This window comes from Ranitomeya variabilis, chromosome 3 (assembly GCF_051348905.1).
Source record: "Ranitomeya variabilis isolate aRanVar5 chromosome 3, aRanVar5.hap1, whole genome shotgun sequence".
NCBI classification, from domain to species: Eukaryota; Metazoa; Chordata; class Amphibia; order Anura; family Dendrobatidae; genus Ranitomeya; species Ranitomeya variabilis.
The window spans coordinates 3,426,482-3,439,084 of record NC_135234.1 but is presented as its reverse complement, the minus strand read 5'-3'; the positions used below and the strand labels follow the sequence as shown (position 1 = coordinate 3,439,084).

Below are 12,603 nucleotides of genomic sequence, written 5' to 3'. Positions count from 1 at the left end.
CCGCCACTCTCATCTTCCATCTCCCCGCCTCTCCCTTCCATCTCCCCGCCTCTCCCTTCCATCTCCCCGCCTCTCCCTTCCATCTCCCCGCCACTCTCATCTTCCATCTCCCCGCCACTCTCATCTTCCATCTCCCCGCCTCTCCCTTCCATCTCCCCGCCACTCCCTTCCATCTCCCCGCCTCTCCCTTCCATCTCCCCGCCACTCTCATCTTCCATCTCCCCGCCACTCTCATCTTCCATCTCCCCGCCTCTCCCTTCTTCCATCTCCTCGCCTCTCCCTTCCATCTCCCCGCCACTCTCATCTTCCATCTCCTCGCCTCTCCCTTCCATCTCCCCGCCACTCTCATCTTCCATCTCCCCGCCACTCTCATCTTCCATCTCCCCGCCTCTCCCTTCTTCCATCTCCCCGCCTCTCCCTTCTTCCATCTCCCCGCCTCTCCCTTCTTCCATCTCCCCGCCTCTCTCGTCTTCCATCTCCCCGCCTCTCCCTTCTTCCATCTCTCCCTTCTTCCATCTCCCCGCCTCTCCCTTCCATCTCCCCACCTCTCTCATCTTCCATCTCCCCGCCACTCTCATCTTCCATCTCCCCGCCTCTCCCTTCTTCCATCTCCCCGCCACTCTCATCTTCCATCTCCCCGCCACTCTCATCTTCCATCTCCCCGCCACTCTCATCTTCCATCTCCCCGCCACTCTCATCTTTCATCTCCCCGCCACTCTCATCTTCCATCTCCCCGCCTCTCCCTTCTTCATCTCCCCGCCTCTCCCTTCTTCATCTCCCCGCCTCTCTCATCTTTCATCTCCCCGCCACTCTCATCTTCCATCTCCCCGCCTCTCCCTTCTTCCATCTCCCCGCCACTCTCATCTTCCATCTCCCGCCTCTCTCAAATTCCATCTCCCCGCCTCTCCCTTCTTCATCTCCCCGCCTCTCCCTTCTTCATCTCCCCGCCTCTCCCTTCTTCATCTCCCCGCCTCTCTCATCTTCCATCTCCCCACCACTCTCATCTTCCATCTCCCCGCCACTCTCATCTTCCATCTCCCCGTCACTCTCATCTTCCATCTCCCCGCCACTCTCATCTTCCATCTCCCCGCCACTCTCATCTTCCATCTCCCCGCCACTCTCATCTTCCATCTCCCCGCCTCTCCCTTCTTCCATCTCCCCGCCACTCCCTTCCATCTCCCCGCCACTCTCATCTTCCATCTCCTCGCCTCTCCCTTCCATCTCCCCGCCACTCTCATCTTCCATCTCCCCGCCACTCTCATCTTCCATCTCCCCGCCACTCTCATCTTCCATCTCCCCGCCTCTCCCTTCTTCCATCTCCCCGCCACTCTCATCTTCCATCTCCCCGCCACTCTCATCTTTCATCTCCCCGCCACTCTCATCTTCCATCTCCCCGCCACTCTCATCTTCCATCTCCCCGCCACTCTCATCTTCCATCTCCCCGCCACTCTCATCTTCCATCTCCCCGCCTCTCCCTTCCATCTCCCCGCCACTCTCATCTTCCATCTTCCCGCCACTCTCATCTTCCATCTCCCCGCCTCTCCCTTCCATCTCCCCGCCTCTCTCATCTTCCATCTCCCCGCCACTCTCATCTTCCATCTCCCCGCCTCTCCCTTCTTCCATCTCCCCGCCTCTCTCATCTTCCATCTCCCCGCCACTCTCATCTTCCATCTCCCCGCCACTCTCATCTTCCATCTCCCCGCCACTCTCATCTTCCATCTCCCCGCCACTCTCATCTTCCATCTCCCCGCCACTCTCATCTTCCATCTCCCCGCCACTCTCATCTTCCATCTCCCCGCCACTCTCATCTTCCATCTCCCCGCCACTCTCATCTTCCATCTCCCCGCCACTCTCATCTTCCATCTCCCCGCCACTCTCATCTTCCATCTCCCCGCCACTCTCATCTTCCATCTCCCCGCCACTCTCATCTTCCATCTCCCCGCCACTCTCATCTTCCATCTCCCCGCCACTCTCCCTTCCATCTCCCCGCCACTCTCATCTTCCATCTCCCCGCCACTCTCATCTTCCATCTCCCCGCCACTCTCCCTTCCATCTCCCCGCCACTCTCATCTTCCATCTCCCCGCCACTCTCATCTTCCATCTCCCCGCCACTCCCATCTTCCATCTCCCCGCCACTCTCCCTTCCATCTCCCCGCCACTCTCCCTTCCATCTCCCCGCCACTCTCATCTTCCATCTCCCCGCCACTCTCATCTTCCATCTCCCCGCCACTCTCATCTTCCATCTCCCCGCCACTCTCATCTTCCATCTCCCCGCCACTCTCCCTTCCATCTCCCCGCCACTCTCATCTTCCATCTCCCCGCCACTCTCATCTTCCATCTCCCCGCCACTCTCATCTTCCATCTCCCCGCCACTCTCCCTTCCATCTCCCCGCCACTCTCCCTTCCATCTCCCCGCCACTCTCATCTTCCATCTCCCCGCCACTCTCCCTTCCATCTCCCCGCCACTCTCATCTTCCATCTCCCCGCCACTCTCATCTTCCATCTCCCCGCCACTCTCATCTTCCATCTCCCCGCCACTCTCCCTTCCATCTCCCCGCCACTCTCCCTTCCATCTCCCCGCCACTCTCATCTTCCATCTCCCCGCCACTCTCATCTTCCATCTCCCCGCCACTCTCATCTTCCATCTCCCCGCCACTCTCATCTTCCATCTCCCCGCCACTCTCATCTTCCATCTCCCCGCCACTCTCATCTTCCATCTCCCCGCCACTCTCATCTTCCATCTCCCCGCCACTCCCTTCCATCTCCCCGCCTCTCCCTTCCATCTCCCCGCCACTCTCATCTTCCATCTCCCCGCCACTCTCCCTTCCATCTCCCCGCCACTCTCATCTTCCATCTCCCCGCCACTCTCATCTTCCATCTCCCCGCCACTCTCATCTTCCATCTCCCCGCCACTCTCATCTTCCATCTCCCCGCCACTCTCATCTTCCATCTCCCCGCCACTCTCATCTTCCATCTCCCCGCCACTCTCATCTTCCATCTCCCCGCCACTCTCATCTTCCATCTCCCCGCCACTCTCATCTTCCATCTCCCCGCCACTCCCTTCCATCTCCCCGCCTCTCCCTTCCATCTCCCCGCCACTCTCATCTTCCATCTCCCCGCCACTCTCATCTTCCATCTCCCCGCCACTCTCATCTTCCATCTCCCCGCCTCTCCCTTCCATCTCCCCGCCTCTCCCTTCCATCTCCCCGCCTCTCCCTTCCATCTCCCCGCCTCTCCCTTCCATCTCCCCGCCTCTCCCTTCCATCTCCCCGCCTCTCCCTTCCATCTCCCCGCCTCTCCCTTCCATCTCCCCGCCTCTCCCTTCCATCTCCCCGCCTCTCCCTTCCATCTCCCCGCCACTCTCATCTTCCATCTCCCCGCCACTCTCATCTTCCATCTCCCCGCCTCTCCCTTCCATCTCCCCGCCACTCTCATCTTCCATCTCCCCGCCACTCTCATCTTCCATCTCCCCGCCTCTCCCTTCCATCTCCCCGCCTCTCCCTTCCATCTCCCCGCCTCTCCCTTCCATCTCCCCGCCTCTCCCTTCCATCTCCCCGCCTCTCCCTTCCATCTCCCCGCCTCTCCCTTCCATCTCCCCGCCTCTCCCTTCCATCTCCCCGCCTCTCCCTTCCATCTCCCCGCCTCTCCCTTCCATCTCCCCGCCTCTCCCTTCCATCTCCCCGCCTCTCCCTTCCATCTCCCCGCCTCTCCCTTCCATCTCCCCGCCTCTCCCTTCCATCTCCCCGCCTCTCCCTTCCATCTCCCCGCCTCTCCCTTCCATCTCCCCGCCTCTCCCTTCCATCTCCCCGCCTCTCCCTTCCATCTCCCCGCCACTCTCATCTTCCATCTCCCCGCCACTCCCTTCCATCTCCCCGCCTCTCCCTTCCATCTCCCCGCCACTCTCATCTTCCATCTCCCCGCCACTCCCATCTTCCATCTCCCCGCCTCTCCCTTCCATCTCCCCGCCTCTCCCTTCCATCTCCCCGCCTCTCCCTTCCATCTCCCCGCCTCTCCCTTCCATCTCCCCGCCTCTCCCTTCCATCTCCCCGCCTCTCCCTTCCATCTCCCCGCCTCTCCCTTCCATCTCCCCGCCTCTCCCTTCCATCTCCCCGCCACTCTCATCTTCCATCTCCCCGCCACTCTCATCTTCCATCTCCCCGCCACTCTCATCTTCCATCTCCCCGCCACTCTCATCTTCCATCTCCCCGCCACTCTCATCTTCCATCTCCCCGCCACTCTCATCTTCCATCTCCCCGCCACTCTCATCTTCCATCTCCCCGCCACTCTCATCTTCCATCTCCCCGCCACTCTCATCTTCCATCTCCCCGCCTCTCCCTTTCATCTCCCCGCCTCTCCCTTCCATCTCCCCGCCTCTCCCTTCCATCTCCCCGCCTCTCCCTTCCATCTCCCCGCCTCTCCCTTCCATCTCCCCGCCTCTCCCTTCCATCTCCCCGCCACTCCCATCTTCCATCTCCCCGCCTCTCCCTTCCATCTCCCCGCCACTCCCATCTTCCATCTCCCCGCCACTCTCATCTTCCATCTCCCCGCCACTCTCATCTTCCATCTCCCCGCCACTCTCATCTTCCATCTCCCCGCCACTCTCATCTTCCATCTCCCCGCCTCTCCCTTTCATCTCCCCGCCTCTCCCTTCCATCTCCCCGCCTCTCCCTTCCATCTCCCCGCCTCTCCCTTCCATCTCCCCGCCTCTCCCTTCCATCTCCCCGCCTCTCCCTTCCATCTCCCCGCCTCTCCCTTCCATCTCCCCGCCACTCCCATCTTCCATCTCCCCGCCTCTCCCTTCCATCTCCCCGCCACTCCCATCTTCCATCTCCCCGCCACTCTCATCTTCCATCTCCCCGCCACTCTCATCTTCCATCTCCCCGCCACTCTCATCTTCCATCTCCCCGCCACTCTCATCTTCCATCTCCCCGCCACTCTCATCTTCCATCTCCCCGCCACTCTCATCTTCCATCTCCCCGCCACTCTCATCTTCCATCTCCCCGCCACTCTCATCTTCCATCTCCCCGCCACTCTCATCTTCCATCTCCCCGCCACTCTCATCTTCCATCTCCCCGCCACTCTCATCTTCCATCTCCCCGCCACTCTCATCTTCCATCTCCCCGCCACTCTCATCTTCCATCTCCCCGCCACTCTCATCTTCCATCTCCCCGCCACTCTCATCTTCCATCTCCCCGCCACTCTCATCTTCCATCTCCCCGCCACTCTCATCTTCCATCTCCCCGCCTCTCCCTTCCATCTCCCCGCCTCTCCCTTCCATCTCCCCGCCACTCCCGTCTTCCATCTCCCCGCCACTCCCGTCTTCCATCTCCCCGTCACTCCCGTCTTCCATCTCCCCGTCACTCCCGTCTTCCATCTCCCCGTCACTCCCGTCTTTCATCTCCCCGTCACTCTCGTCTTTCATCTCCCCGTCACTCTCATCTTTCATCTCCCCGCCTCTCCCTCCATGCTTAGCCCTGCAGTTTATCACATCTCCCACAGTTCTCCATTTTTTGTGTTCTCTATCTTCCTCCACTGGGGCAAAGAGTATCAATCGCCTTCTTCCCCGTCTTACCCGATATGGACAGAACTAGTCGCCCCTTGTACTCCAGATCATATCCCCAAGATTTTTTCAGGAAGACATTGCAGTCATACTCTCCCTCATCATGGAGACTGATGTGTGAGAGGGACAGCGTGAGGTTGTCTTTAAGGAGATGGCAGCGGTTCTTGTACTCCCTGTCCTGGTGATCGGGCTGCTCCTTGCCATTTGAGAAAGAGAATACCACTTTTGGATTGGAGGAAGGTGAAGGTCTCTGCAGGAAAAGCCGGAGTGTTCCCCACTGGGTAATGTTGGGGACCGGGTCCACACATTGCAGGCTCACATTGTGCCCTACCTGTGCTTGTACCGGACGAGGCTGCACAGCACCTGCGGGAACAGACGAGCGACCATTACTATAAACATATGCAGCAATGATGTGGGCTGGCACCATCCACGAGAACCAGACCCTGCAGAAACACGGCTTCGTAGAAAACTGCATAGCAGGAAAAACCGCTCTCGCTGTCCTTTAAAACGCTTCTTCTTTGCTTACAGGGTGAATGGTGTGCTTGCAGGGTGACAGACGAAGCGTCCACAGGTGCTTGACTATTACCTGTTGGACCTGTTGAAACTCCTGTTGGTGGGAACCATCTGTCATCCTGCAAGCTCACCATTCACCCCTACAAACAACGAAGAAACATTCTAAAGGACGGCGATTGTGATTTTTTTCTCTACTGTTTCCTGTTCCATGTTCTATAAACATACAATAGTGTTCAAAATAAAAGTCGTGTGATCACAAACATGAGTGATCACAGAATCTTTCTCCTAGTTATTTCCAGCAGCGGGAACATTGCTCGCTGTTATGTAGATAATTCATAACTACTTTACAGAAAATAACAAACAATGAGCATTGTCCGTTCTAATAATCAGCAGTGTCTGCATTTGTCTTTACTACTATTCTTTATGAGGATTTATCATTCCTGTGAACTGACCTGATATTTCGCTGTTACCCACAGTTTTCTCTAGTAGCCTTCCACGACAGCCACCAGGAGGTTGTCTCCATACCCTAATGGGGGACAGGAAGCACAAGAGGTTAAAAACCCCTCCCACCTCCCATTAACCAGTGTCTTTCCTGTCCCCCATGGGGCATGGAGAGGTTACTGGTGCGCTGCAGCAGCGGCTCTAGCAGTGTACCTGTGTTTCATTTCTTCTGCCGGGCACTAATGGTCGGGTCCCTCGGGGCTTCCTCCTGCGCTGTGCCTCCCGTCTCCTCCGGATTCTGGGACCGCGTTCCCGGTCCTCCTGCGTCCTCTTGCGGGGACAAAGCTGGCCGGTGAGCCCATCCCGGAGGCCTCCCTGAGCTCTCCGGCGTCTCCCCCTCCTGACGCACGCTGTTCGGCGACCCGGAAGTCAGGTGATCCTCCACTTACGGGTCGGCGCTCCTGTACAGGAGCGACACAGACCAGCGCAATGGATCACCGAACGGCGTGCGAGGCACGCTGCATCCTCGCATGCCTGCCTGGGACTACGGAGGGGGAGGGGCGGCGAATTGCCTCGCGCTGGTGCAGGCTTATTTTCTATATAAGCTGCGAAGACGTCTCAGGTAAGCTGCTGTAAGCATGGATTCGTCTTGCCCTGCAGCTGCAGAGCCCAGCGCTCCTCAAGCCCTAGTAAGTGTGGCAGAGATGGGTCCCATTTAAAGGTAGTTTTATATACACCTTCTTACACGCTTCCTCTCTCTTTGCAGGGAGTCAAGTCTGGCCCTAAAAACATTACCAAACGCAAATGTGCTACCTGTAATGTGAAAATGCCACTAGATTGGGAGAAAAAGTTGTGCCAACCTTGTACAGATAAAATTGTCCGGGCGGAACACCCTTCATTGATTGAGGAAATCCGCTCCCTGGTTAGGCAGGAGGTTCAAACCTCTCTGGCCACGCTCGCCCCACCTCCACCGCCACCACCATCCTCACCTGGTCCATCTCTCCCCAGAAAGAGAAAAATCCAGGAGTATTCTGAGTCAGAGTCTGAGGGATCTTATACGTCTTCTTCTGTCAAATGGGAGGATGTGTTACCTCATAAATCTGCGGAAATTAGGAAATATCTTTTTTCCTCTGAATACATTGAGGAATTGGTGTCTGCAGTGAGGAACACGATGGGGCTAAAAGAGGAATCAGTTCCTCAGTCTATACAAGACGAACTTTTCGGTATACCTACTGAAAAACATCCTGGGTTTCCCGTCCATAAAAGCATAATAGATATGATTAATAATGAATGAGAATTGCCTGAGAAGCGTCTAACAACTCCTCCAGACTTCAAACATCGGTTTCCTCTTGATGAGGACACAATAAAATGGAACATCCCAAAAATAGATGTTCAGGTGGCTAGAGTGGCTAAAAAAACGGCTCTGCCGTTTGAGGATTCCTCCCAGTTGAAAGACCCCTTAGGCTACGTTCACATTTGCGTTGTGCGCCGCAGCGTTGGCGCCGCAACGCACAACGCAAACAAAAACGCAGCAAAACGCATGCACAACGCTGCGTTTTGCGCCGCATGCGTCCTTTTTTTCATTGATTTTGGACGCAGCAAAAATGCAACTTGCTGCGTCCTCTGCGCCCGGACGCGGGCGCCGCAGGGACGCATGCGGCGCAAAACGCAAGTGCGACGCATGTCCATGCGCCCCCATGTTAAATATAGGGGCGCATGACGCATGCGGCGACGCTGCGGCGCCCGACGCTGCGGCGCCGACCGCAAATGTGAACGTAGCCTTAGATAGGAAGATTGAGAGCCTTCTCAAAAAATCCTGGGAAACATCTACCTCAGCCCTAAGATTCAATATTGCATCCACCTGCGTGGCCCGCTCTCTCTTCCACTGGATAGAAGAGCTAGAAAACCACATCTCTCAGGGTACTCCGAGAGAGGAAGTTCTGGACTCCCTGCCTATGCTGCATAGAGCAACTTGGTTCCTCGCAGACGCCTCACTGGAATCTATCTGGGTGGCAGCCAGATCCTTGGTCCAGACAAATTCAGCCAGAAGAGCTCTCTGGTTAAAAATGTGGAGCGGAGACGTCACTTCCAAAATAAAACTATGTTCCATTCCTTTTAAGGGTGACTATGTGTTTGGGCCCTCGTTAGATGACATCTTAGAGAAAGCCACAGACAGAAAGAAAACTCTTCCTGAACAGAGGCCTCCCAGGAAGCGTTTTTTTCGAGCCTCCCAGTCCCAGCCCTCCCAGGGTAAAGGGAAAGGAAAAACCGGGAGGTGGAGTTATGCTAAGGGAAGCCTAAAAACATCCTTATTCCCCAGCAAACTCAACAAGAAAAACAATGACTCCGATCCGGTGGGGGGGAGGCTTTCCAACTTCGTTCACAGTTGGCAGAATATCTCCAACAGCCCCTGGGTGGTCAGTGTTATACAACAGGGGCTTCTGATAGAGTTCGATGCACCTCCCCCCAGGATCGTAAGAGTCACCTCCCCGTCATCTCGGGAGACTCAAAAATTGATGATGGCTGGAATTCAGAACTTGCTAGACTCAAGAGCTATCTCCATGGTCCCGGTGAACGAGCAAGGGAAAGGGTACTATTCCCGTATCTTCATGATAAAAATGCCTTCCGGGCAATCTCGGATTATAATAAATCTGAAAGCTCTCAACAAATATATAACTTACCGCAAGTTCAAGATGGAGTCAGTAAAAACAGCCATCCCTCTAATCACTCCTCATTCATATATGGCAACAATAGACCTCAAGGATGCCTATTTCCATATTCCAATGCATCCTCGTCACAGGAAATACCTAAGATTTGCGGTCCAATTCAATCAAAAAATCTTACATTTCCAATACAATGTTCTCCCCTTCGGGATCTCCTCAGCCCCAAGGGTGTTTTCCAGAGTCATGGCGGAAACGGTAGCCCATATCACGAGCCAAGACATCGCTATGCCGTACTTGGACGACCTTCTAATAATTGGTCCTTCCGCCGAAATTCTCAATCAGAGAATTTCCAAAACTCTGAACATCTTACAGCTTTTGGGTTGGATACCAAATCTAAAAAAGTCTCAGCTATCACCATCAAAGGTGAGGAAATTCCTCGGGGTCCTCTTGGATTCAGAAAATCAGAAATCCTTCCTACCAGAGGAACACCGAATAAATCTAATTTCCAAGGTCTCAGACTTCAAAAGACAACGTTCTCCGACTCTACAGGCCGCAATGTCTCTCCTGGGGTCGATGATGGCCTGTATACAATCAGTCCAGTGGGCTCAGAGCCACTCAAGAGTACTGCAGGCACACATCTTAGGGAACTGGAACGGGAATCCAAATTCTCTGAACAGGAGAGTGTACACTCCTGGGAAGGTAAAGGTTTCGTTAACCTGGTGGGCGATCCAATCAAACCTGCTAAAAGGAGTAGACTGGGTACAAGATCCACTGATCACGGTGACAACGGATGCCAGTCAAAAAGGTTGGGGAGCAGTTGTCTCGCAGATCCCATTCCAGGGTCACTGGAATCAGAGAGAAAGCTCCAGTTCCTCCAACTCCAGAGAATTGATGGCAGTGGAGAGGGCCCTTCTGGCGGCCAGCAGTCTCATTATAGGTCAACATGTCAGAATTTACTCGGACAATATGACGACTGTTGCGCATCTAAAACACCAGGGAAGTCTGAAGTTTAACCAGTTGAGAGCAATATCAAACAGAATATTTTGCTGGGCAGAGAAACATCTCTCACTATCAGCAATACACCTCAGGGGGTCAGTGAACGTTCATGCGGATCTCCTAAGCCATCACGACTTGCATCCAGGAGAATGGAGCCTGAAGGCAGACATTTTCAGAATGTTGACGGACAGATGGGGACTTCCCGATATAGACCTTCTAGCGTCAAGTCAGAATGCACAGGTCGAGAACTACTTCTCCCTAAACCCCAAAGACAGGTCTCGAGGAGTAGACGCCTTCGCTCATGCATGGAGGTTTCATCTAGCATACGTGTTCCCTCCAATACCGTTACTTGCGAAGACCCTCCGGAAGATCCGGGACTATCAAGTCCAGACTATTCTAGTAGCTCCGGCATGGCCGAAAAGAAGCTGGTACCACCTCATAAAAGAACTGAAGGTGGATGGTCCAGTTTTTCTTCAAGCATCAGAAGATCTTCTCTGCCAAGGCCCCTTTTATCATCCGGAACCACAAAGGTTCAATCTAGCAGCCTGGCTATTGAAGCCCAGGTACTAAGAGCTAAAGGTCTTTCAGAGTCAGTAATCTCTACCCTACAGAAGTCTAGAAAACCTATCACCAATGCCATATATGGCAAAATTTGGAATAGATTCTCCTCGTGGTGTCATCCTCATAATCTTGACCCTTTCCATCCTAATATCTCACAGATATTAGATTTTTTACAAAAAGTTTTGGAGTTGGGGCTGAAGCCAAGTACCTTGAAAGTTCAGGTGTCAGCCTTGAGCTCTGTCTTCGATCAAGACCTTGCAGGTCATCGTTGGATAAAGAGGTTTATGGTCGCAGCATCAAGGCATTGCCCAAGAAAACAAATTTTTGTACCATCATGGGACTTAAACATAGTTCTAAAGGGCCTTATGGCTCCTCCATTTGAGCCATTATCATCCTGTTCCTCGCAACTTCTGTCCTGCAAAACGGCTTTCTTGGTTGCAATTTCTACTGCAAGACGAGTGGGGGAAATACAGGCCCTTTCAACTAGGGAGCCTTATCTTACCATAAGAGATGACTCCATCGTGTTCCGACCAGATCCATGTTTTCTTCCAAAGGTAGTGTCAGAATTTCATCGATCACAGGATATAGTCCTCCCATCGTTCTGTCACAATCCTTCAAATCCGGAAGAACACAGATTTCATACTTTGGACGTACGTCGTATAGTGTTGTACTATTTAGAACATACTAAATCGTTCAGAATAGACAAAAATCTCTTCGTTCATCTTTCTGGCAGAAACAAGGGCAAGAAGGTAGCGAAGAGTACCATTGCCAACTGGATAAAGAAGGCCATTGCTGAAGCATACCTAACTCAGAATATAGCTGTTCCTGCGGGCCTAAAAGCCCATTCTACCAGATCTACCTCTGTGTCCTGGGCTGAAAGGGCTGGTGCTTCAACAGAGCAGATTTGCAGGGCAGCAACATGGTCTTCCTTGCACACTTTTACTAAGCATTATAGATTGGACTTCTGGTCCAACCGGGATCTTGTCTTTGGCCGAAAGGTTCTTCAGGCTGTGGTCCCTCCCTAAATACAGAATTGGTTGGCATTCCTCCTGGTGGCTGTCGTGGAAGGCTACTAGAGAAAATAGAATTATTCTTACCGTTAATTCGGTTTCTAGGAGCCTTCCACGACAGCATTAATTCCCTCCCAATGTTCTTGGATAATTTTTTTCTGAGAACCTAAAAGGTAACCGGTGCTATGGGTTCAGTTGTAAGTCACTGGTTAATGGGAGGTGGGAGGGGTTTTTAACCTCTTGTGCTTCCTGTCCCCCATTAGGGTATGGAGACAACCTCCTGGTGGCTGTCGTGGAAGGCTCCTAGAAACCGAATTAACGGTAAGAATAATTCTATTTTTAGACCGGCCGCACATCTATGTTGCCGGAGTCACCACCTTCTGGCCCGGTCACCTGCTTTTCCAGCCCAAGATGCTCGGACTACATCCCACAATGTTTTGACATTTGTTGTTTTTTCTCAGAAACGGCATTTTTGATGTCCCCCCACAAGTGTCCTATTGTATGAAGGTCTGAGGTTTGGGTCGGCCGCTCCATAACCAATTTTCTTGGACTGGAACCAAGATTTTGGTGTGTTTAGGGTCATTGTCTTGGTGAAACCCCCATTTCAAGGGCATGTCCTCTTCAGCATAAGGCAACATGACCTCTTCAACTATTGTAATATATGGTCTGGTCCATGATCCCTGGTGTGCAGTAAAGAGGTCCAGCACCATAGTAAGAGAACCATGCCCGTAACATGATGCTTCACCACCATGCTTCACTGTCTGCAGAGGGTACTGTGGCTGCAGAGTTTGGGGGTCGTCTGATGAACAGTCTGCGGTCCTTGGACCCAAAAAAGAATGTACTTTAATCAGTCCACAAA

At 53.7% G+C, this 12,603-nt stretch overlaps 1 protein-coding gene across 2 annotated transcripts in view; it reads right to left on the bottom strand.

Moving 5' to 3' along the window:
• CD80 (CD80 molecule) overlaps positions 1-12,603 on the bottom strand; it is a 145,769-nt gene that overhangs the window by 9,516 nt on the left and 123,650 nt on the right. For both annotated transcript variants that reach the window (XM_077293572.1, XM_077293571.1), the window contains exon 3: positions 5,573-5,923. In XM_077293572.1, the coding sequence (XP_077149687.1) occupies positions 5,573-5,923 (351 nt within the window). The remainder of the gene's footprint in view (positions 1-5,572; positions 5,924-12,603) is intronic.